This window comes from Anabrus simplex, chromosome 12 (genome assembly GCF_040414725.1).
Source record: "Anabrus simplex isolate iqAnaSimp1 chromosome 12, ASM4041472v1, whole genome shotgun sequence".
Classification (NCBI taxonomy): Eukaryota; Metazoa; Arthropoda; class Insecta; order Orthoptera; family Tettigoniidae; genus Anabrus; species Anabrus simplex.
The window spans coordinates 49,846,253-49,873,931 of record NC_090276.1 but is presented as its reverse complement, the minus strand read 5'-3'; the positions used below and the strand labels follow the sequence as shown (position 1 = coordinate 49,873,931).

The window sequence follows — 27,679 nt, the reverse complement described above, 5'->3', positions numbered from 1 at the left end:
AACAACTTAGATAATAATATTAAATTCACTAAAGAAGATGAGTTTAATAACTCTTTGAACTTCTTAGATATCAAAATCACACGAGCATTAAACAAATTCGACTTCCAAATACACAGAAAACCCACCTTTTCTCCAACAACCATAAAAAATGATTCTTTACATCCCAACTCACATAAAAAAGCCACTTATCACAGTTTAATATATAGAGCATTAAAGATCCCTATGTCCTCTACTAATTTAAAGAAAGAATTACTATTCATCAAGGAAATAGCTAAATTCAATGGATTTAACACGAATATGATTGATAAAATCAATAAAACCAAACTGAAACTAGCTACCAATTTAACTCCATTAAAACCCGTCAAACCTAAATACGCTAAATTCACGTTCACTAACCATAGCATTTACCCGATAACCAATTCATTAATGAAGCACGAAATAAAAATAGCCTACACAACAAAAAACACTAATCGTAATTTATTCTTCAATCACAACTCTATCAACATCACAGACAATAGTTACTCTGGATCAGGAATATACAGATTGAAATGCTCTACATGTAATTTTTCTTATGTTGGCCAAACTGGCCGCAGCTTCTCTACCAGATACGCCGAGCATTACAATGCCCAAAGACACAACAAATTCTCCGCAATGGCCAACCATATGAGGGACACCGGGCATAAATTCACCACAATAGAACAAGACCTCCATATCCTAAAAAGAGTCGATAAAAGCAAACTCATGACAGAATATGAAAACTTATTTATTTTCCTCGACCAACATTTTAATAAAGATAAAAATCTAAATGACACTATTGATAAAAAAAGCCCCTTGTATGAACAGATTCTTATTTTATTACGAGAATCAACTTCCCTCACCAACAAATTCTTAAAAATCTTCAACCTCACATCAATTAGAGTTCCCACCTCCCCTACAGCTAATATACCCCCCTCCCTTCCCCCCGCCGCTAGTACCTCTAATTCAAATACAACCAATAAACCCATAGCCACACCCACCGGAACATCGCTCCCTCCAATAGCCTCACACAGTTACAACACGCGCAGTAATACACTCTCTTCCTTCCCTCCCACCAATAGCAGCCCCCCTCCAATAGTTACGTCAACGCAAACAGATCCCCCTCCAGCACAAAACTTCAGTTATAACACACGTAGCAAGAAGTCTACTGTTGCAAATACTTCTAACTCATAATATTACAAGCTATCTTTGTCACCGTCAAATGGTAAGTGCATACGATTCTACTTCAATATTTTTCAAATATCTTTTCACACAATTAACTCTACGTTTCTTGCTTCCATTTACAGATTCCACTTGTATATGCTTTTTCAACTAGAATATCTACAAACTCACAATTTACAACATTTGAACATCACTTCAAATTTTGAGATGGTCCATAGTGATCCTATTTGAAACTGTTCTTCAACTTCTATTCACCAACTTCATATCCTCAACGTGTTCTACAACTTCACCATATGCATCTGACTTTCGTCTTTTATCTTCAAGATCATGATGAACTTCTGATCTCACGACTAACTTTGACTTTTATTCTCTCCTCTTTACTTTGATTATATAAGATTTTTCGCCATCGTCTAATTATAACCGCCATGACTATCAACTTTACTTTTATGCAATCTTACTACTGATTGTATAACAATCTATTGTTTTATCCATTGTACTTATTTTAGCAGCCTTCTAATGTTAATTTTGCTAATACTTCCACTATTGTATCTCATCACATTGTATTTTCAAACCATCATTGTTATTTTTAATGTTATTTTACTTCAAATCTCTTCAAGATTTTAAAATTCATTTCATCACTACATGTTATTTAAACGCTTATTTTTAATGTAAGGTTAAGACTATGGCTGATGATGCCTTCAGGGAAGGCGAAACATGTCCCACCATTAGCTAACAAATTTATGTAAATCATCCAAGACGATTTTGTATTGATTAGGTGGTCTAATAAATAACTTAATGTTATTATTTCAAGGTGATGAACTGTCGACCGGTTCATGGGTCTCGACCTCGTTTGAAAACATACGGCTGAGTCCATCAGCCACAACATTTTCGGTACCTCTGATATGCCTGACATCGAATTGGAAGGCGGAAATACGGATGGCCCAACGGGCTATACGACCAGTACGACGCGGTCTACCTAAGACCCAGCTTAAGGCTTGGTTATCTGTCTCCAGGTCGAATTTGACATGTTCCAGATAGAGACGGAACTTTTCTAAGGCGAATAAGACTGCCAACCCTTCGAGCTCATAGATGGAATACTTGGCTTCTTGAGCCGATAGAGTCCTAGATGCATAGGCGATGGGACGCCTCCCTAGTTCAGTCTCTTGAAGAAGGACTGCAGCTACAGCTGACGACGACGCGTCCGTTTGGACGATGAATTTCTTCGAGAAATCAGGCATAGCAAGTACAGGGGCATTACAGAGAGCAAATTTAAGATCTTCGAAAGCGGCTTGTTGAGAAGGTCCCCACTCGAATTTGATGCCTTTCCTACGAAGAAGGTTTAAGGGCGCCGCTCTATTAGCAAAGTTAGGAATGAACTTTCTGAAGAAATTCACCATACCAATAAACCTGGCGATGCCTTTAATGTCCTTGGGAGGTTTAAAATCACGGATGGCCTGTGTTCTAGAATGATCGACTGCTACACCATCGGGTGACACAATATGCCCTAGGAATGACATTGAGGGCTTAGCAAAGGCAACCTTGGACAACTTAACAGTTAACCCAGCCTTACGAAGGCGATCGAGAACTTCTCGCAGATGATCTAGGTGTTCTTCAAAAGTCTCTGAAAATACTACGACATCATCTAAGTAGTGATATAAGTACTCGAATTTGATGTCGGAGAAGACCCTATCTAGTAGCCTAGTGAGCACAGCTGCCCCCGTGGGGAGCCCGAAAGGCACGCGGTTGTATTCGTATAAATTCCAGTCCGTGGCAAACGCTGTAAGGTGTTTAGACTCTTCGGCAAGGGGAATTTGATTATAGGCCTGATTCAAGTCCAAGATGGTAAAGAACTTGGCCTTACGAAACCATGAAAAGCAAGAATGAAGGTCGGGAAGGGGCACAGATTGCAACACCACCTTCCGATTGAGAGCCCTGTAATCAATGACAGGCGTGAAACCTCCTTGGGGTTTCGGTACTAGAAAAATAGGCGAAGAATACGCTGACTTAGAGGGCCTAATAATACCGTCCTTCAACATCTGATCGATGATTTCCTTCAGAGCCTTCATTTTAGGTGGAGATAGCCTATACGGTGGAAAACGGACAGGAATCGAATCCGTAACCTCAATTTTGTATTCAATAAGGTCAGTGACACCAAGAGTATCAGAGAACACCTCGGGAAACGACTGACACAGTTTGCGAATACTATCAGCCTGCTCCTCAGGTAGATGTCTAAGGTCTAACAACATCTCATCCTGGATAGGCGAAATAGAAGAACATGACACAGAATTACACTTTAATAGTGGGATTTTACAACTAGAAGCAAATTTGAATGTGCACGACCTAGACTGCAGATCGAGCACAAGGCCAGTGTGAGAAATAAAGTCAGCTCCCAATATAACGGGGCAAGACAATTGCTTGGCCACAAACAATTTAACTTTCCATGTAAACTTAAAAACACGAATTTTGACCAGTAAGGAACCTAGAATTTCTAATGGAGATGAATTAGCCGACACGTATTGAACAGGAGAAGAGACATAGTCAGGAAGTTTACAAACCGATTTCAATTTCGAGTACCATTCAGCCGAAATAATGGAACAAACACTGCCTGAATCTAATAGAGCCGTTATAGGCTCGTTATTTACCTCAATCTTAAGAAAAGGAACAGGTGCGGGGGTATCCGCCGCAATCCTAAGACACTCTTTGGGGCATTCAAAGGACAGATAGGCAGATTGAACGTTCCCTGAATTTTCGATCTGCTTACCAGGGGCTGAGTCTCGGGAAGAGGGATTAGTCGACTCAGCCGAAGCCACTAGTCACTTTTTATTATTGGCATAGGTGGAATTTGCACCAGAAGTTGAGCAGGAGGGGGTGCTATTTGAGTTTGGGCAATTTTTGGCGATATGTGAGAATGCCCCACACTTAAAACAGCCTTGTGATGAACCAGCTCCATTATTTGCCCTACTAGACTTGATCAGAGGACACTTATTGCGCAGATGGTCAGGCGACCCGCAAGCATAACATTTACGAGGGGTGACTGATCGGCGAGGTGGAGGCCGAGTATTACTAAAAGAAGGCGGGGGTTCCTTTGCCACGCGCAAGGAATCGGCATACCTAACTCCTTCCGCAGAGACGGCTAATGCTTCCAGTTCAGAGAAGGTTTGCGGGCACGCCGCGAAACACAAATATGACCTGTAGGGTGGTGAAATCCCTTCGACAATAGCTTGCACGATCTGATCCTCAGGGAAGTGGAGAGCAAACACCCTAGTATAAAACTTAATATCTTGGATGAAGTCTGCCAGGTTTTCATCCAAGCGCTGTACCCGATAATAGTATTTCTGAATAAGAGATGACCTCGCGCGGGCAGGAATAAAATTTGCAAGCAGATGTGCATGGAAATCTTCGATAGATGACTGTTCAGCTATGGCTCTTACTATTTTATCTGAGAGAACACCAATAGCATAAGGATAGATTATTTGTAAAATCTGACAAGGGGAAAGCGAAAATACGAGGGCATGATCCTGAAATTCAACTAAAAACCTTAAGAAAGAAATAACTTCACTGGTGGTGTTGACCGAAAACTTAGAGATACCTCTTAGCAACATTGCCAATGGATGAGGCAAGCTGCTAAACCCGGGTGACATAGTAGGTAAAGGTTTCAATGGTAAGGAAGATAATTCAGCACGTACATTGTTCAACGATGTGCGGCGTTCAGACTCGTTGTCCAATGGGGCAGAGATAGTTTGAGCAGCAACGGTTATTCTATTAACTTCTCCCTTGGGAGGCGCTTCCTCACTACCTGTGTTTACTATGGTGGGTTGATCAGATTTGGGAGGAACTTCCCCAGTTAACAATTGAGTGACCTTATTAGATAATTCGGAAATATTTTCCAGGAGCGTACTAGCTTCCTTCCTCTGAACGTCATTCAGTTTTAGAGACAACAGATCGTTAACCCTATTCGAAAAATGATATAGCCTGCCTTGCACACGCTTAATTTGATTAGGAGACGGATCATTTTCATCAAAAAAACTAACTACAGAAGCTAGCCCAGTAATATTCTCCGTGATCGTGGAAAGAGAGTCGTCAATTTCTTTCTCTCCCAAATTGGGGATGGAAATGGGCAAATCAAGGGACTCTCTAAGCTTGTTAGTGTCTACTGCAACCGTGCCTCCAGATTGTACATTTCTAATAGTCAATTCATAGATCAACTCCTCCTTGCGCAAATAGTTAAGAAGGAGAACATCGCGAGGGCCGGGCATGATGACAGAACAACTTGGAAAAAATCAAAAAATTCCAGCAACTGAGAAAATGGTTAGAGTTCGGAACAAACAATGTTTAGCCGTCAAAAGGGGCTAAATTGAGACCCATTCAACCACGCTCTGCTACCACTTGTTACCGTGTTTTGGTGGTAGGTAGAGGTGTAAGAAGGTGCGGGCGTGAATGGGTCTCAAACTACGGAATCAAAGTTAATGTAAAAGTTAACAAGGTTATATTTCCTTTTCAATATTAAGTAATAACAAAGAACAGGTACTTAGTAGCCGAAACACAATTTGAAATGTACAATTACAGGGATTACAGAGTTTGGGCTTCGAGCCCTGAGTTCACAATTTTTGAGCAACTAGCCCAACTTTCCGATATACAAATTTTAACAAAGGGGCAGAAGACCCCAATCAAACCCTGGAGCACTTGCTCCAAATTACACAGTAAAGCCTCCTCGAGGCATACAACACTCCGTTTCCAAAAGAGCCACACGCTCTTTAATTTAAGCCTCTCCTAGGCCACACCAAACTCCACCTTCAAGTTGTCCTCAACGGACATAAACACAGGGGTAAAATACCCAATCTACTGAGGTCTATTAAATGAAAAGCAGGTTAATTGAATGACCTCTAAAACAATTTGAGAGGAGGCGAACTTGCACTCCTAATACACTTTGATTTTAAAACCTACTTTGGCACTAGGCCGTTATTACAAGGGCTAATCCCATACTACAGAGGTGACTTAATAGCAATTTACATTACATTACGGAAGAATAGGTTGAGAGAATAAGTTCACCTCAAGACGATGTGAGTGGGAGCTCGAGAGGGTTAAGCACTCTCTATCCCGATATGTCGTTTTAAAATAGAATAGATACCAGTTGTTTTTACATTTTAGGAAAAGGTTACATGGTTGAACGCTTAGAACCCGCCCCGAAAGTTAAACTGCTGAGCAAGAAAAGAAAGAATTTATTAATCGGCCATTACCTTATTGTTGACCGCCGCCGAGGAAAGAGGCGCTTCCCGCCTCCTGCTATGTACTTAATACACTGAAAGATGGAACAGAAGTGGCCCGGAGAGCCTAAAATCAGCAGTTTAAATACTCTCGCAGAAAGTTCTAGGCGTTAGGGGAAAGAAAACACCCTCCCACAAAGATTTTATTGGCTAGGGTACAGAAATATATTCAAGTTGGGAGAAGATGCCCATGATAGGTCAGAAATTAATAGAAGAAATTCGTGATTGGATACATTCAAAACAAGAGGAAGAAAGGGGTAATTATTGCCAACTTAAACAATGACAGAAAGAAATTTAACAAAGAACAAACTCTTGAAATTAAATTTTCTCCAACAAAATAGTTCTTTGACTCCGCACTAGGTTGCACTATTGTAGATCTTCAGTAGTGTCCTCTAAAAGAGAAAGTTCACACTTCTTACTTCAAGCGAAACAAAAACACATCAAAAGTGACACAGTTCAAAAACTCAAAATTTTCCATGTGGTGACATCTTCTGAGAAAGTAGAGAATTAATAGAGTAGATACAGTTCAGACTTCCTCCAGCAGAGGAGTTTCAACTGGCGCACATTTTAAATTAGCGGCATGGAGGTGTACCGCCCGGTACAATTATTATTATTATTATTATTATTATTATTATTATTATTATTATTATTATTATTATTATTGTGGCTATTTCAGCCTCATAATGTTCCGGCATTTACGTGAAATGGAAAACTACAGAAATCATTTCAAGAACAGCCAGTGGGATTTGAACCCACGGCACCTCCCGACTTTAGGTTACTAACCTGTCACACTATCACTGAGATAGTCCAGTTTTATGGATCGTTTTAAGTTTGCTTTTTAGTATTCAGGGGTCTCTCTTCGTTACCTCATAACCTACTTTAGATCACCATAATACAATATTAACTTTATTTTTTCATGTGTAAATTCCTAAGCTACAACAATAATAATAATAATAATAATAATAATAATAATAATAATAATAATAATAATAATAATAATAATAATTTAGTTTACATCGAAAATAATAAATTCCATAAAAATGTTTTATTCCTGCTCTGACTCGTTTGGTGCTAATTAGGTAGACGATTTGGCAACTCTGACTACGGCAGACGCAGTAAATCCTATTAGCCCCTAATAGACACCGGGCTGCCGCTGGAGGGTAGTGGTGTGAGGCGAGGTTGTCATGTTTTGTCCCCAACTATATTAACTCTTAGTACTCGCGCGGTGGGGCAACAACGACAGCGGGCATGGATCCTATGTCGAGCCTCATGCGGCAACAAATTGTTCCATCTATTACTTCTATGTTTGGTTAAACCCGCTTGAATAGCATAGGCATCAACGAACAATTTCTTAAATAGGAAATTATAAATGGTTAGATCCACATATTCAGTACCTGTTACAATGTTTTACTTAGAATATGTTTCATTTTTATATTAGAGATGGTGGTTGTGATTATTGTTATATAATAATAATAATAATAATAATAATAATAATAATAATAATAATAATAATAATAATAATAATAATAATAATAGCTTTATGTCCCACAAACTACTTTTTCGGTTTTCGGAGATGCCGAGGTGCTGGAATTTTGTCCTGCAGGAGTTCTTTTACATGCCAGTAAATCTACTGACACGAGGCTGACGTATTTGAGCACCTTCAAATACCACCGGTCTGAGCCAGGATTGAACCTGCCAAGTTGGGTCAGAAGGCCAGCACCTCAACTGTCTGAGCCACTCAGCCTGGCGATTATTGTTTTAAGAGGAAGTAAAATTAGGTAACCATCCTCTATATAACACTAATCAGAGAAAAAAAATGGAAGGCATCTGATACTTCGAAAAATGAAGGTATCGGCCAAAGAAAGACAAGGGCCACAAAGGGTGTGAAAATTAAAGACTCCTCAGGCTCCCATAAAGCTTACATTTTATGTTACTAAGAAGGACAACTGAATAACAAACAAGCCAAACTCACATTTGTTTTAACTGAAAAAAGGCTTTTAGTGTCATCATCTATGCTTACGAACAATCCGGTAAAGACTGCCTAGGCCTCGATACGTAATTATTGTTGGGGTCAAAAAAGAACAAGAGTAGACCAAGGGAGGCAAGATAGGATAGATGAAAGTGAGGAGACTGGCACAAGTAAGTGGAAATAATGCCAGGACTCAGCTAAGGGACCCGTGGTCGCCAACCCATGCTCGTAAGTTCAGAGCCCATGGGGCCTCTTTTAGTCGCCTCTTTGAACAGGCAGGGGATACTGTGAATGTTATTCTACCGTCCCCCATCCGCCACATTCAGCTAATAACACTGAAATAGAAAAAAACTCTGCAACGCACGGCATGCAACCACACCCTGTTAAAGATACCAGAGAGAGAGAGAGAGAGAGAGAGAGATATATGTCTTCATCTTGTATTATAATACCCATCCAAATAATAATAATAATAATAATAATAATAATAATAATAATAATAATAATAATAATAATAATTGTACCGGAAGGTACACCCGCCCCGTACATTTAAATGAAGCGCCTTGGAGAATGCCATCTAAAATCTAAAACTCACAACAACTAACACAAAAAGTTTGGACATTTCTCTACAGATGTCTCTACTTCTTTCCTTATTCTTTACTAGCTGTTGTACCCGTGCTTCGCTACGGGATTCTCAGAAAGACTGACTTTGTGGTTTTCCTAACATAAAATCAACATAGGTCATTACTAAAACGTAAATATGAATGTAGCGATTAAAAGCAATGCTATCATATAAAATACTCGATCAAATGGAAAGCCGCACGTTTTATCACTTTTAACGAACAGTGCTGCGGTTAGATTGCGGTGCCAATCTAATAGTCCAAAGTTCCAGAGCTGGGATGAGAGAGAGAGAGAGAGAGAGAGAGAGAGAGATATTTAGATGAAAGTTATGTTGATTTTTTAGTGATAGGAGAAGTTATTTGGAATTTAGTGATAGGAGAAGTTATTTGGAATTAAGTGCTAATGAAGATATTGCAGATTTAGATTTCGAGACAAAATGAAACAGTGTAATATGTGCACAAGAAAGTGTGGATCGCATCCTGGCGAATGCTTTGAGAAGTTCCAGACACAGCGTAATTACTGCTGAAAAAAATGACCAGAGCTAATTTCAGAGTCCAAATGCAGAACACTGTCCCTGAATTTTTTTTTTGCTAGGGGCTTTACGTCGCACCGACACAGATAGGTCTTACGGCGACGATGGGATAGGAAAGGCCTAGGAGTTGGAAGGAAGCGGCCGTGGCCTTAATTAAGGTACAGCCCCCAGCATTTGCCTGGTGTGAAAATGGGAAACCACAGAAAACCATTTTCAGGGCTGTTGATAGTGGGATTCGAACCTACTATCTCCCGGATGCTCACTTCTGTAGTGAAGTCATCTACAGTATTTATTTGTTATGTGTGTGTTTTAGACTTTAAATCAGTGCATATTTTTCTTGTGTTGAGTGAGAGTTGGCTGTATATTGCATAGTATTTGTGTGTTTTCTATTACGTTCGTACTGTATAGAAGCTGTTACTGAAGATTTTTGTTGTGGTGTGCAGCCATACGTCATGGCATAACCTGAACTGATATAACTTGTACTGATAAAAAAAAAAAAAAAAAAATTGCTGTGTGTTTTATTTGTTCTGATTTTGTTATTTAGCTGTTCTTTCTCAAGCGCATTTTAATTTTACCACCTTTTTCAACGACAGCATGGGGAAATTTATTAAATGCAATTAAAGGTATCCATCACTCCTCGAGCTTATAAAAAATATTATTTTCCTATTTTCTCCCCCAATTTGCCTTACACTTCAATGCTGAGGTTTTTTATGTGCCGTCTCTGATTCTGTTCAAACCAAAAATAGCCCCTGAAACCCCCCTCCCCCTTATTTCATAAAAATAATTTGCAGCTTAGTTTCTTCCTCTTTTTATCTTGAACTTAAATACTGAATTTCACAAATTTATTTGCCGCTGTTTACCCGTGATGGTGTTGAGCAGAGCCGGTCGATATAGCAACCCTTTTGTCGTAAGAGCAATACTGTTTCCTTAACATGGGATGAACTATGGAGGGGAGGAATGAATTAAGTCAAACTGAGAAAATTATCTTGTAACATCGTCGTGCTTCAAAGTACCGTTAAGTGACAACGTGGTTGGGGAAATACGGATCTGCAGCACATGTATCACTTAGAACGAAAATTAATTGATATAGTTCATACAATACTGAACCTTATATAACAGAACTTTTCTGGTCAGAGTTCTAAGCTGAAAAAATCACAAAGTGGTTTTTATAGGCGCAATGACAACATTTTAGTGCTTACTTTTGGTCAAGGGCAATGGCCTTGCTGTTCTTCCAAACTTGTATTTCAGCAATTAGTAATTTACATCCCACATGATGTGATAATATAGTTCATGATGAGTCTTACGACGTTAATTTCATTAGTTCATTCAGCATTATTAAGGGCCATAATATATTGGTTTTTGTTTAATTTTTTTAAATGTACAAGTGACCTACAGATACCTACAACACTGCAAATAATTTGACTTAAAAAACATACCAAACCATGAAAAAGACATACATTTTGAACCCTAGAGTTTACCTCCATGCTCGACTAATAACGTAATAATTCTTACACGACTAGACAATGGTTAAATTAATACTAATGCAACATGTTACATATTCGAGTAAATATTGTGCTGAGCAATACAACATTGTCACCAATGATACCTACTACTAAAGAACACAGGCTCCTTTTATCTATGCTTAAGATGTTAAAATATCAGTCACAAATCGATATATATGAAGGTCGATCAAATATAAACAGGATTTTTGTTCCTGAACATCAAAAGTTGGTAGGACTGGCCCCGCGTTTCTGCTATGCTTAGGCGGGACCAGGACCATTAGGAGTGGGGAGAGCGTGTTGTTAGATATTTCCTGCTGTTTCGTCAATAATGTTCATGATGTTGGAGCAACAGGCGCACCCCTCCACTGCAGAACGCATAATTATAAAAGTTCTTGCTCGTGAAGGAGTTACAGCAGCGGAAATTTGCTAGAGTTTATTCGGACCATTTAAAGAAGCTCTAGGAGGGCAACGAATTGAAGATGACGAGAGTGTGGAAGACTTTGTGCACAACTGGCTTGTGACATGATCCTGTTCTTTTTACGATGAGGGCACCAAAAAGCTGCCCATACACTGAGACAAATGAATTTCCAAAGCAAACTGTGTGGAAAATAAATTGTGATAGCCTTGTGTTTTTCAATAAATGAATTTAAATAAAAAATAAAATCCTGTTTATATTTGATCCCCCTCGTAGTTTCTCGAGTTACAAATAGTAGGCCATGGACATTGAATCACTAAAGCATGCGCAATATTTCTACTTTAAGAAAGGAATGCATGCAGCCTTCATATAAATTTTTTCCTTTCTTTCTAAGTAAAGATATCCCGCTTGGCTGACAGTGTTTGGTTCATACCCGATTATAGGATCTATTATGAAAGCTGTGGTGGAATTCTTCTTGAAAGGTACAATGTCCACCAATCTGTTAGCTCCTGACCAATCTAAAGCATGACTTCAAAACATTCATATTCCTTTTTGATCAACAGTTCAGTGAGTGAATGTTTTACTTAATTGTGCCTCTGGTTGATTACCAATGAATTAAAGGGGCAGGACCCAGAGTTCAGGATTGGGTGTTTCTTTCTCATATGTGCATCTCCTACAAAGAGATAAACCATTCATTTCACTGCCCTTGCCAGGAACCCCATGAAAATTAGCATAGTTTATGCTTAAGTTCAGGAGGGCTGGCCATTCACATGCCCACAAATGGATATTTTCTGACATAAAATTATTGGCTGCCAGGTATTCCTTGAAATGCGACAATCCAATTTCTCGCCACGGCATTAACAACCAGTCATTGAATGATTTTGGTCTCCTCCTTCCCCCTCCTCTTCTTCTTTGTTACTAATATTATTAATGAATTTGTTTCCGTAACATTCGGTGAAGCTGTCTACTGCTTTTATAAAACGTAGTAGCAGCTCCCAATGCTTTAATTTGATCAAAGCATATCTGGAATTGTTAATCATAGCTGAAAGTGTGCATGAAACAGGGATAGTCACAAAAGAAATTCTGTTAACTACTGATGGGTGTTGCAGTGGAGCTTCCTACATGCAGTTTACAAAGCTACCGTGGCCTACTTCATAATATTAATACAAATGCAGTGAAACCTCATTAATGCGTTCCTCATTAAGATTTTTTCTCGCTTAGCACGTCATAAATTCAAAGTCCCGATTTGTGTCGTATCAAAAAAAAAAAAAAAAAAAAAAAAAAAAAAAAACTTATCGTGTAACAAATTTTTGCTATTACCGCTTAGTATGATCACATTTTTACTATCCTTGAAAATGTACTTTGTCATCCCTTGTGAAAGGAACGTGATTTCCTACACAGATAGGAGCCCTAACCATAGGAGGCAGGTTGGGGAAAGTGGCACGAAAATTGGAAACAAGAGGGGTTGAAAAGCATGATGATCTCAAGCCGGTGGAAGCAGACTTTATCGAGAATAAGCAGCCATACCAAGGTAAGATACGAGAAACTATAGAGAAGTGTGGGAAGATAAGATGTCATTACCTTATGAGTGACTATGACTAGGAAGTTGAAGTTTATCCTCCACCAGGCTCAGTCTCTGTTCCAGTAACATCACTGTCTTGCGGAGAGTTTCTACTTGGTTACAAACGTTCTCCAGCGCCTTCACCACAGAGTTGCCATTGGTGGTAGCAGTCACTGGGCTGGATAGCGTCGTGTGGACAGATATGGGTCTCCGCAGTGCAACACGTTCCTTGAACAGGGTACTTGAAGGGGCTTCTCTAGTGCTCACATTGCTTTTGCTCTTGTCCACAGTAGTAGCAGAACCAGAAGAAGTTGTCGACGAATCCTCTGAGGTGTTACTTGAAGGAGCAGGAATGTTGTCTCGAGATCTGGAGTCCACGTTTGTTACCTGTGAACAAGAAGTATGCTATGGACAAAGCTACATCTCACATAGATGACTGAATGAAGAAGCAATGTTCATGCTTTAAAAGAAAGATAGTAAACATAATTTCTTCTCTCAAGATTTCCACCACCGGGCGAGTTGGCCGTGCGCTTGGAGGCGCGCGGCTGTGAGCTTGCACGCGGGAGATAGTGTGTTTGAATCCCACTGTCGGCAGTCCTGAAGATGGTTTTCCGTGGCTTCCCCATTTTCACACCAAGCAAATGCTCGGGCTGTACCTTAATTAAGGCTACAGCCACTTCCTTCCAACTCCTAAGCCTTACCTATCCCTTGTCGCCATAAGACCTATCTGTGTTGGTGTGACGTAAAGACACTAGCAAAAAAGATTTCCACATCATAGATGGTATCTGATCAAATGTACCCGGACACATAATAATCTATGTTATATGGGTCTGCCTAGTCAATACTTACTGTATTTTGTTATTTTGTCAATATGGACCAATCGACCTATAAAAATGATGAAGATTATATATCCCGGACACATACTCAAAACAGTCTTCTAACTGTTTCTCAGATACACTGTACAGTAGTGGACATTAGCCACAGCTCAAAGCTTGCCTACCATAAGTTACAATGTTTCCAGGGGAATAGCAGACCATTCTTACTGCAGACCTATAGCAGACTTAGCTAGCGATGTGGGCTGCTGAGGTCTGGAACGAAGCCGCCATTCTAGTTCATCTCAGATGCGTTCAGTAGGGTCGAGGTTCTGCCTGGCCAGTCCATTTCTGGCACCTTATTTTGCAACAACCACTTCCAAACAGACCTTGCTTTATGGCAGGAAGCATTATCATGCTGTAATACACAGAAATTATCTCCAAACTGGTCTTCTACTGTAGACACTGTGTTGGGTATTCAGCCCGAAGGCTGGTTTCATCCTCCACAGCTATGCCAACAGTTGTCATAGATGACCTAGGCATCACTGAAGAGGTGTACTAGGGAAATGAGGAGTGAGGTAGTTTCCCATTGCAGCTGGTCAAAATGTCCTTGCATCCTTTCATCTTCAACAGACTCTTTAGTATTATGAGAGGGTGAGATCCCTTCCATGAAGAACGGTCCCCACAATGTAACCCCACACCTATACCAAATTTCTCTTTGTACACTGTACAGGCTGCAAACTCTCCCATCTAAGTGCCACATGATATAGTATGATTGATTATTCCGAATCAAAGGTCTCCAGTGATCTATCGATGAGTGGTTGTGTTCTTTACACCACCAAAAGTGGTGCTTAGTGTTCTCTGGTAAAATGTAAGGTTTATGGGCGAGCACCAGAGATTTTGAATGCTGATCACTGTATACTGTATTCTAGTGCACAGCCACGGGTGCTAGCCACACAATTAGTAACACTGGGAAATTCACGGGTGATGGTATGACATGGTGTTAATGATTTATATGGTTTTCCTGTACCACCTTCAAGGCTTGATAGTCCTTGAGAGTCAACAGACTGTGGCTGTATCTTCCTGTTTCCACTTCACAACCGCGTTCCCGGCAGTCAACTTTGGAACTTGAGAAGGATGGAAAGGTCATGACTATTTGCTTACTGATTGGCAACCAATAGCCATTCCAAGTTTGAAGTTACGAAGCTCCTTAATCATTCTACAGGTGTCTTGTAGCTCTGAACAATATTGAATACAGCCACCTTTCATAGCAGCAGTGGCAGTCTACATGTACAGAGGGGTGTCCAGATACTTTGATCATACAATGTATATCACTGAATCTTTTTAAATGTATTGTCATATGTTTTCCTTTTAGGACTGAAAACAATTTAGAACAGTTCATTAAGTTCAAATGGATAAATTGATAACTTGCTGAATTACACATGGGGTCACTACTCTTTCTATTCCAGAAGAACACTACTATACAAACTGTCATCTTACTCTGCAAGTATCATGATAGAGAAAGACAAAATTACCAAACCAGAGCTGTTGGGGAGGACCACCTTGTAGTTGCAACTGGTTTATTATTATTTTACTACTTATTTAAAGGTGCACTAACACATCACAGGATTTCAGCGATGGATGGGTGGGAAAGGACTACGATTGGGAAGATAGTGGCCGCGGCCTTAATTAAGGTACAGCTCCAGCATTTGCCTGATGTGGGAAATCACGGAAAACCATCTTCAGGGCCGCCGACGGTGGGATTCGAACTCACTATCTCCCGAATACAAAATCACAGCTGTGCAACCCTAACTGCACAGTCAACTTGCTTATGATTAATCCTTTATTACAGCAGTAAGCATCTTTGCACTGCTTCAAGATTAAGATACGATCTACCAAGACATTTAATCAACCATGACTTTGTACTTGTACTGAATAGGTTGACCCTATCTTAATCTTGAAGCAGTGTGAATTCTTGTCAATACAGATCAAATATGAAATTTATAATGTGTAGTAAGCATATTCATTCGTCAATTCAATCTAAACATTAAGTATTTAAGTAATGGTAAGGAATAAAAAAGTGTCAAGTTCCATGTGGATGTTTCATAAATTAATGTATTTACTCTAATTTTTTTTGCACTTTCTTGGAGATACTGTAAACGTTCTGGAAAAAGGGAGCAAAAATTATGCGAGAAAAATATACAATGGATATGTTATACTAACGCACTACACACACACATTTAAAAATGGGCAAAAACTCTTAAGTATTATTAGCCCTTTGGAAAGGTAGGTAAACTGAAACAAATAAGAATATTGTATATTAATCTTTGTTTTTACCATCATTTTGCACACAGTATTAAATGGTGTCACTTTAAATGGATTACAGGAACTATTACTGTAATTTAAACAGATTATAAAAACGCTTACCCCTTCGTAGGCACTGCAGATCTTTGACTCTGATTTCTCTGTTGTGTCATCAGTGGCAGCAGCGACCAGGTCAGAAAAACAGGTGTCATCGAAAAATTTTCCACTGTTTGGTCCACGAAACACACAATGAGAACTTCTTGCGGGTAACAACAACTCTCTTTGTTCTTGTCAATATTGAACATATGCTTGTGAAACACTAAATTCTATCTCTACAGCTCGGTTCCATTTTTTCGGTTTAGAGAATCATGTCAACTTTAAAATCAACTGTATAACTGTTGTACTTACTGGCAACCTCTCACAGAACACAAAAGCAATCATACTTATAAAATGATAAACAGTTGCATAAAAATGGGAAATTTTTTTTTTTTTTTTTTTTTTGCTAGTTGCTTAATGTTGCACCGACACAGATAGGTCTTATGGCGACGATGGGACAGGGAAGGGCTAGGAGTGGGAAGGAAGCGGCCGTGGCCTTAATTAAGGTACAGCCCCAGCATTTGCCTGGTGTGAAAATGGGAAACCACGGAAAACCATTTTCAGGGCTGCCGACAGTGGGGTTCGAACCTACTATCTCCCGAATACTGGATACTGAGCGCACTTAAGCGACTGCAGCTATCGAGCTCGGTAAATGGGAAATTTGTTCTGTGCATTTATGACATACTGTTACTACGAACCGCATCACAACACATCACTCCACGGACCATAAGGTTTCATTCCACAGAACCACAATTTCATAGCTCTTAGAAGATTAACATCCACAACATCAACCTTGGTCCAATTTAACTATACTAAGACCTACAGGCACATACATTTTTCTACTGAGCATACTAGAATGCACATGTTTATTCAAAATGTACATAAATATTAAACTAGCCAAGATTTTATCTCTAACTGTTCTAAATATCTTGGTGGATCTGTCTTTATAAAACCATCTTCAGCGTCAATTCCTAATACATCATCAACGTCTACATCGTTGTCGTCATCAGAATCACTTGAATAAATGAGCACACTATTTAAATTATGGCGTGTAGGGGCTTGAATATCACTTCCACTATCACTCTCACATTCAGTTTCTGCCAATTCACAATCACTATGTCGATTTGAACGATCATCAGCATACAATTCTTCTAAAATATAGTCGCCAGCTAACACTGCATTACGCGAGATCTCCATCTTATCATTAACTGAACCGCCAGAAACAAAACGACGTTTCAAATCTAAATAAAAGAATAAAAGATGGCCGTGAATAAAAGAAAAGTGGCAGATATACATCTATGATTTATTCTACTCAATGTGCAAGTCCAAAATAGTTCAATATATGGTCAAGAGATGTCATAGGGAGACCGAAAACAATGTCGTAAATAAAACAGAGCTTTCTTGGGGCCCATTACCCATGTGTTAACAACACTGTGTACTGAACAAGGTGGATAAAAGTCCTACATTTGAATTGTAAATTGTCAATGCGGACCAAAGATGAATTTTATCATATGTAACTTACTGTTATGTCGTACAAATTTAACAAACGAAATCAGCTTTTGGCAGCAATTTGTTGTTGGCAATCGTTACAAGTCAGTGCAAACACTATATAAATGTGAAAAATTACTTGAGAATTTTTAAAACCTGAAACTAGTGCTTCCAAATTGTGCTGTAAAAATTACGCGAGTAAATATGATATATCATCCGAACATGTTGGAGCAAAGAAAAACCCCGAGCCACAGTCTAATGCTACTGTAGCAAAGTGTAAACACACTTTTCATCACATGCACTGGTTGTGCTCCGAACATCATTATGCAGCACCACCCATATCCCAGCAGCTTTAATACTGTTAGAGTTGTAAATGAAACAGACTTCAGTGGAAGCTGCATATTGCTCTGGTAGCTGCCTCTGTGGATCAATGGTAGAGTGTCGGCCTCCGGATCCCAAGATAGCGGTTCAAACCCGGCAGAGGTAGTCGGATTTATTTTTGAAGGGCGGAAAAAAGTCCATTCGACACTCCATGTCGTACAATGTTGGCATGTAAAAGATCTCTGGTGACACATTTGGTGTTTACCCGAGAAAATTAATTATATCTCAGCCATAGACGTCCAAGAGAGTTTCGGTTTACTCGGTCTGCCATCTAGTGGGCCTAGAGTAAAACGGAATGTCAAAATTGATGAGCAGACAGCCAGATGGCGTCAAATTGAAATGTCTGCACATGGCCATACGATTATTATTATTATTATTATTATTATTATTGCTCTGGTATGTGCCAAAAGGAGCATTTATCAAGAAACCCCAACAAGGTGTTTCATCGATAGCCTCACATTCATGCAGTTTTTGTCATAACAAAGCAGAGAGAGCATCTGTAAATGATTCTTACTTTCTGGTTGAAGTAAGATGCTAAATAGAGGAAAGACTAAGAAGCAATTTCATTTTTGGATAGATATATGGCTGTGAACAGTTCAAAGAGAATAACGTATAATTTCTGTGTTTTGTTATTAATGGTCCTCTAACAATATCAAGAATTTCTTTCGTTTAGGCACTTTTGAGCTCCACTTACGAGGCTTCATAGACCCTTATTTTTCTTTTCAGACTGGTTTAAATGTATATTCCATGGCAGAAACTGTACAACATCCATTAAATTTAGGTGAATTTGTGATATTGCTTAAGAAGGGTATGCATCAGAGGTCTTAAATATAAAAATGCAGCCCACATTAAGGAAATGATCTCATGAGATTTAAGATTATTTTTAAGATAAAATATGTAAAAGGTTTCTTATTTTGTAATTGTTTTCCAGAATATATGGTTTAAAACATGTTATGTATCGATTTCTTTCTTTTGCACTGGAATATTCTTATTCCATGATAAAAGAAAATGACAGGCAAACTTAAGCATAATTATGTAATTATCTAGGATTAGTATATGCTCCTTCCTGTTCCATACCAGAGTCCTAAAATCGGGGTGAACACTAAACCAGCAGCCATGAAACATACATGGAGTATGCAGAAAACAACAGAGTAAGCATCTTCCTTTCACTTTAACAAAATACAAGTCTTTGGAAGGAAGAATGAAGACAACGTAAATGATATTGCTTAATTAATTAGACAGTAGAAAGTTGCAAGCAATGAACTTTCCGACCGGTTCCATACTGACTTACAAACTCTTGGTTTCAGTTCTTAAGAACTGAAATTTACGGGTCAACCTTCAATACTTGATAAGACTAACACTCACAATTTCGATTTAGTCATATTTTCTTTGGTATCAGCCAAATTAACGAAAACACTGAAATGACATCTTCAAATCTATGAATGAATAATTGAAATGATGAGTATCTTGTGTTCATAAAAATGTTATTTTAAAAACACTCTGTAAAGTGTATCATAAAATCTTTTTGCTTCAGTCCTTGTTAGAATTTACAATATAATGGTTGAAACTCCTCTTGTGTTGGTCTTAAGAGATTAACAAGTTGTCTTTGTGAAAACTTCTCTTATTCCTTAAAATGGACCTTGAAATTGTACAGAATGCTCCAAATCAGCGAAAATCAATGCGGAAACGTTGGTGTATTGTAAAAAAAACAGTGTTTGCAAGTTCATTCTCTGCTGAATACAGCAGTCTAGAAGGAAAAAAAAGAGAATATAAGTAGCTATACTAATAGGAAAGAAGAAAGACGAAAGGAAAACAAATTACTTACTCCCCATTCCCTTGGTCCCATCAGATGTGCTTTTAACATTTCCCTTTAACCAATTTGTTTTTCTTTCTTCTTTCCTATTAGTATACTTATTTATATTCTATATATGTCAAAACATGTACCAAAGAAAATAGAAATAAATTTATCTCAAATTGTGTGTTAGTCTATCAGGTATTGAAAGAGTAGAAAATTTATGCCGTGTCAAAAAAAAAAAAAAAAAAAAAAAAAAGGCTCCGCATCTTCAGAAGAAAATCTTGACTGTTCACGAGGAAGACTTCTCTATCATTGAAGGTTTGAAACTGCAGTTAGTAATAAGAAGTGGCATGTTCATTCGTCACCAGATGGCTCACCATTCACTGGCACAGCACTTGCAATTGAAGTGGCAGCTGACGGCACCATCTAGAGTTGGTTTGGGAGAAGGGGTGGGGGATAACAGATGTTCATACATTATGAAAGTACGACGCTAACACGAGTCTGGAATGGAACACTTGGTGATGAGGAACGTACGAATTTTGAAAACACTTTTGCTTCTCACGAACTTTGCGTGCAACAGAGATAACTGCCACGTCATGTACCATTCCCTGCACACATTGTTGATGTGTTGTGTGTGTAAACTGTAGTACAGCACCAACACAGTCACAACTTCCACATGAGAGTAGTTGCGGCTGCTGAATTTTCTACAGTTATTCTTGCAATTGCAGAGTTTGATTCTGTTTTCATCTTACATTTCTTTCCCAATGTCTTGACATAATTAGATCTCACAGCATGTTCGTTTCCTACTGCCTGAGGTTCAGATTCCATGGATTGTATAGCTATTTTTCTAAAATTGTGTTACTTGACATTATTTTACTTGAGAATTGAAGACCACACTGCGATTTCCATTCTATGTTATATTTAAGGCCTCTGTGGTAGCACAAAATTGGATGCATGTAAAGAAGAGCATATTAGAAGAATGTTACAGGAAGAAGAAGAAGATAAGTTTCCAGTGGACACTATGGAATCTTCATAAGATAAAGATATATGATTGTGAACATTTCTCTCAAAGTGAAGAGTCCGATGTGGAAGGAATGGACTGTCCAATAGGCAAAGTATTTTTTCTTGGAAAGGACAACTCAACCAAGTGGTACATGCATTAATCTCCAAGAAACGTGAGAACCAGGAGGCACAATATTGTTACAAATCCCCCCTGGGGCGAAGGCAATCGCACGTAATGCCACTAGCCTATCTTTGCTTGGTGTTTGTTCTCCAATTCTATGATCAATGAAGTAAGTTTCCTGCATTAGCATTTGGACTGAGAAGTACAGGGATAATTTTTAGCATGAAAAGGATGTGCAATATACGAAGGTCGATCAAATATAAACGGGATTTTTATTCCTGAACATCAACAGTTGGTAGGACTGGCCCCGTGCTTCTGCTATGCTTAGGCGGGACCTTTAGGAGTGGGGAGAGCATGCTGTTAGACATTTCCTGCCGTTTCGTCAGTAACGCTCACGATGTCGGAGGAACAGGTGCACCCCTCCACTGCGCAACGTATAATTATAAAATTTCTTGCTCATGAAGGAGTTACAGTGGTGGAAATTTGCCAGAGATTGACTGCACAGTTCGGTGATCAAACATTGTGAAGGACGGGTGTGTTTGCCCGGCATAAAAAGTTCAAGGAAGGATGAAAACGTGTGGAAAATCAGCAACACGATCGCCATCCATGGACCAGCATTAGAGACAAAAAAATTTGTGTGGTTAAAGACATTGAAAATCGATGGGCGAGAGTACCAGAAATTGCAGAACAAGCCAGAATCAGTTATGGGAGCTGTCAAGCAATCATCACAAGTGACCTACAGTTCCGTAAAGTGTGTTCCAGATGGGTCCCCATACTGCAGCTCTAACTGTCTCCAAGCTACAGGAAATGCACGGAACTACACTTGATCATCCTCCTTACAGCCCGGACTTATCACCCTGCGATCTCCATTTGTTCGGATCGCTTAAAGAAGCTCTAGGAGGGCAACGATTTGAAAATGATGAGAGTGTGGAAGCTTTTGTGCGCAACTGGCTGGTAACATGACCCTGTTCCTTTTACGATGAGGGCAGCAAAAAGCTGCCCATACGCTGGGACAAATACATTTCCAAAGCAGGAAACTATGTGGAAAAATAAATTGTAATTGTCTTGTGTTTTTCAATAAATTAATTTAAATAAAAAATAAACCCTGTTTATATTTGATACCCCCTTGTACAATTTACATCAAAGTAAAGGCAGTATTTGGATTTCTGTACATGGCGGGAGTGTTGAAATCTTCCCATAAAAATCTCAATGATTTGTATAACAATAATAACAACAATAATAATATTAATATAAATAGACTCCAATAAGAGGAATATTCAAATAGTTCAGTTCCAACTGCTCATAACATTATTCTGTTGGGGAGTATGTCACAACAGATGAAATGCTAGAGCCATTTAGATAGAGGTGTGGGCTCAGGCAGGACAAGAAATCTAAGCCAGCAAAAGATGGCTTGAAAGTGTTAGCTCTAGCCAATGCAGGAATTTTATGCCACAGAACAATCTGCAGGGCCATTTGAAGTAGTCCACTCACTGTGGTTCTTAGGTTGATAACCCAAATATACATTAGAGAGTTGGTACAGTTCCATACTGTTATGTGAACAACAACTGCAGTAGAATCGGCTGACACTAGTTGGAACCCTGTGAAAAAACAGAAGTGAAATTCCATTCCTATTTGTTCAGATTAAAAATTGTGGAAAGAAAAGCAATCTTTTCAGATTTGAAGATTATATCATTTGTCTCCTATGTTCCGAAACGAAACAGAGGTGTACTTGTGTTTTCCACAATGCATCAAACAGATGCAACTGATACGGAACGGGTGAACAGGAAAAGCCAGAAATGGTTACAAGCTACAATAAAACAAACAGTGGTGTGGATACTCTCGATGAGATGAGAGCAACATACACTGTCGGAGGAAAGATAAATTGAGAAATGATTAATATTGCTGACATCAATACTGACATAGTATTCCAGGCAAACACATGGCTAAAAATGAACAGGCGCATGTTTCTAAAGACTCTCTCAAAAGAACTCTGCATGGACTTTCAGAAAACTAGAGCTACAGTCGAAAGTCTCCCTTGGCAACTGAAAGTACAAGTCTGGCAGCTTGCTGGCATTCCTGACTGGCAAAAAATCATCGAAGCCACAGATGCACCTGGAAGATGCAGCTTCTGAACTCAGTGGCAGAATAGGAAGATGAATGCTAAGGGCTTGATCTGTCTAAAGTACATTTGCAAGGAGCACACAACGTACTGTACAGTGTGTGCTTCCGGCGATAGTAATGTAACAGATGAGTATGCCAGTGAGTGAAGAATTAGCAGAAGCTAATGACCAGTGGGCTGCATCTGTTTTATATTTCAAAACTCAATACTAAGAAGGAATATGATACTTGTGTGAATATAGGATCCAACCATGGGAACCAGATTTGTGGACAATCCACTCTTTTACTGTAATTGTGTAATGGCTATTCAAACTATGTCCCACTGAAACATGTGAGTACGTATCCTGTATCTATATGGAGTTTAAATTAATGCTCTCATGGCCCGAAATAGCAAAATCTTTTGAGTTTTTGTGGTATAAAACGTGACTAACACCAAGAATAACTTACATTTCACACATAATTTGCTCAGCTTCCTGAGACGAACATAGCTTTTCATTATACACAAGTCAAAAAAATTAAGGGAACATGTTTTTGAACGTATGCCATTCTCCACAAAATAATACCTCACACCCAGTATATACCAACTAAACCTTTATTCTTTACCGTTGAAGTATACAAAAGAACATGAGATTCGCACATGTAATACAAACCTATGGTGTTTTGCACAATGCGGCACCATTTACAGGCAACGCAAACCTATGGTGTTCATCATATACGTGTACTAACCACAGGGACCCACACTATCCTGTGGTGTTCCTCATATAGTGGGTATTAATCATAGGCAAGCTAGAACCGTGGTGTCGCTCCTAAAGTGGTACTAATCACGGGTACTGTAAAAGCTGGCAATGCACTCTGTTGCTACTAATCACAAACCTATTGTGTACCTAACATAGTGGTACTACGCGCAAGTATAAGCAACCCATGGTGTTCCCCGCGTGGTGGTACTCATCACAAGTAGTTTCATGGTTCTAATACAATCAACCCTTGGTTGCCCCTTTTAGTCACTTACGACAGGCAGGGGATACCATGGGTGTATTCTTTGTCTGCGTCTTCCACCCACAGGGGGTTGTGTGTTTGGTCCACGAGAGGTATTTTATTTCCCTCAAGTCCGCCGGCAAGCCGGTTAAGGACCCCTCCTATCCGCCACCTGGGATGCGCCACGTCGGAGCATAACCTCTCCTCCTGCTACGCCAGCGTAGTAGGTTCGTGCACCTCGACTATTTAATAGACAGAGTGATTTCAAATCTACAATAATAAGCGTTACATTTATAATTTGTAAAAATTGAACTGAGATTTGTTATAATATTAACTTTATAAAACAATGGTTATAAAAATATGAATTTGGGACATACAACACCTGCTAAAATTATTGTAAACTAATTTAAAATTTTGTCTAAAAGAGAATTTGTATCGATATAAAGTTCTAACAATGGCACATGTCTGGAACTGAAGTGGATCCTCTTCATTGTAAAAGTCAGCATATATTCGCTGCGGCAGTTGCCAACATAAACTTGAGAGTGAATTTTGTTTGTATTTTGCGTTCCAACATTAAAAGATTGGTTAGTCGATATGTCGTAATAAGCAAATTTTTCAATACAGTGTTTATATAGACTTTACAAGGGACAGTTAAATTTTACCGTTATATGCACTAGTCATGCAAAATACAAACAAAATTCACTCTCAAGTTTATGTTGGCAACTGCCGCAGCGAATATATGCTGACTTTTACAACGAAGAGGATCCACTTCAGTTCCAGACATGTGCCGTTGTTAGAACTTTATATCGATACAAATTCTCTTTTAGACAAGATTTTAAATTAGTTTACAATAATTTTAGCAGGTGTTGTATGTACCAAATTCATATTTTTATAACCATTATTTTATAAAGTTAATAATATAACAAATCTCAGTTCAATTTTTACAAATTACCGAGCTCGATAGCTGCAGTCGCTTAAGTGCGGCCAGTATCCAGTATTCGGGAGATAGTAGGTTCGAACCGCACTGTCGGCAGCCCTGAAAATGGTTTTCCGTGGTTTCCCATTTTCACACCAGGCAAATGCTGGGGCTGTACCTTAATTAAGGCCACGGCTGCTTCCTTCCCACTCCTAGCCCTTCCCTGTCCCATCGTTGCCATAAGACCTATCTGTGTCGGTGCGACGTAAAGGAAAAAAAAAAAAAAAAAAAAAAAAAAAAAAAAAAAAATAAATAAATAAATAAATAAATAAATAAATGTCATTGTACTTTTAACAATGTTTGTTTTAAGATTATGTTAATATGGCTGATGATGCCCAATAAAAAGGGCGAAACATGTCCCCATAATATTCAGATTTTCTATGTCTAATTAACCACATAACGTGGTGCTGATTGTATTGAATAGGTTGAAGAATAAATGTACACCTTTTGTAAACTAAGTGAGATTGCTATTTTCAATACGGACCAAAAATGAGAGTGATGACTTGTAAGAGATGTATATAGTCGAAGTGTCCTATAATAATATGGAAATAACCCCGTGTATAATAAAATATATAGGTTGCCAAGAATTGTATTCCATTTGGCAGTTACCGGACTGTCCCTTTGTCAGTCTCCAGAAACAAGTCTCTTGAAAAGCGAAATCTTATTTTAAGCTCTACCTCCCCGTACATTTCAAATGAATCGCTGCGATTTCGCAGTGGGCGACCCACAGAGAGGCCGTTGGACTAACCTTTCTTCCCAAAATCGTTTCAACATGATACAAATTACATGTTTCATGGTATATAACCTGTGATTGTGATTCACTCCTCCCATTTGAGGTTAAACAGTGTTCTTGGTAGTGTTTAAACATGGCCAGTTGAACATCGGTTTTAGACAGTGTCTAAGTGATAAATAACGTTTCTGCAATGCGGCAGCCATGCTTAGGCATTGTTTAATCGTAGACATCGTCTAAACACCGTTTCTGCAATCGGCCCGTAGTGTATTGAATTGGTGGATCATTTGCATTTGCACATGTTTAGATCAATGAAAATAACAAAATTGCTTCAGCTCATATCAGAAGACAAACTGTAAACACTAATCTCACCAGCAAAGGCATACCCAAAATATACTATACGCTAAAACAATAATTGTTACAACTTACCTGAACGTCCGGCTCAGGAAGCTCTTTGGAAACTGCAGGTCTTTTATCTACATTGTGTGCTGAAGCAACAAAATCTGAGAAAGATTCTTTCATAATAGAACTCTCATTTTTCCTAGGGAACTCTTTGAGTAAATCTTCTCTATCAAAATTGGTCCTCCATACCAGGAGCTGGAACAAAAGTTAAAAGCATGAGCTTACGAATTTCCAAGTGTACGATTTGCAAGTCACTTCACCCTTCTACTTCCAGAATATACACACATGCAATAGTAAAACCTCATAATGATGTTTCTGCAGGGGGCACGGAAAGAGAATGTGTTAAACAAGAAAACATATAAGCAATGAATTCCATGTAATACAGATTATCCAATTAAAAACTACCCAACAGACATATGAAACTACTGAACACTTTTTCTTGACATGAACAAATTTTACACTGTGAGGAAAGTGAGAAGAAATATGAAAAAAATTTTGTGTGAAAAAACACAAGAGAACAAATACGGAAACCTTTTGCTCTGAGGCTCATAAAAGTAATGACATTACTGCAGGTCAAACTCTTTCTAAAATAAATGTGTAAAGTTGAACTGTTAGTTGAAGCCATATGTTTCTGATTAGTGGGTTTTTAAACACTGTTTTATGGTCACATTCTTTGACCGTGAATTACTTGGAGGTTAACTCGCTAAGATTAACCCAGTTATGGAATTGCAATATGCAGATGGCGCTGCAGCACCTGTTCTCACACCCAGGGAACTGCAACAGTCAGTCAATTGTTTGAAGAGTGCTTGTGATCATTTTGGTCACTCCATTCATCATCATTATCATCATCATCATCATCATTTCCCTTTATCCAGCTGTAGCCAGGTAGGGGCAAATATGATTCCTCTCCACTTTCTTCGGTCTTTCCACCACTCCTCCTCCAACACTGTGTCCCAGTCCAGGTTTCTTTCTATAATGCTGCGTTGGATGGTATCCTTCCATCTCAATCGTGGTCGTCCACGGCCTCTCCTTCCTTGGATTTGCATTTCCATCACCTTTTTTGGCATTCTTTCGTCGCTCATTTGCTTTATTTTGTCTCTTCTATTCTTCTGTATCATACTCCTCAAGAATTTCATTTCGGCTGCCTGTATTCGACTCTCATCCTTCTTTGTCATTGTCCAAGTTTCTGCTCCGTAAGTTGTTATGGGTACGTAATACATCTTGTACATAGTATTAACGTTTGGAAAACCAAAATACTCACGCAGTCTGCACCTGGATCGAACCTCCCAGCTTTCAATATCTCCATTTCGGATACGACACTGGAACAGATCGACCACTTTTTATATTTAGAAAGTATCCTCTGAACAAATGCTAACTGCTCACAAGATGTGGATAGGAGAATTGTTGCTGCCCATTCTGCC

At 38.9% G+C, this 27,679-nt stretch overlaps 1 protein-coding gene across 2 annotated transcripts in view; it reads right to left on the bottom strand.

Moving 5' to 3' along the window:
* Nucleotides 1-27,679, bottom strand: part of LOC136884136 (POC1 centriolar protein homolog A) — a 120,448-nt gene that overhangs the window by 66,132 nt on the left and 26,637 nt on the right. For both annotated transcript variants that reach the window (XM_067156176.2, XM_068229847.1), the window contains exons 6-7: nucleotides 26,286-26,453; nucleotides 13,079-13,445 (exon numbers count right to left, since the gene is read on the bottom strand). In XM_067156176.2, coding sequence (XP_067012277.2) covers nucleotides 13,080-13,445; nucleotides 26,286-26,453 — 534 coding nt within the window. In that variant the 3' untranslated portion in view covers nucleotide 13,079. The remainder of the gene's footprint in view (nucleotides 1-13,078; nucleotides 13,446-26,285; nucleotides 26,454-27,679) is intronic.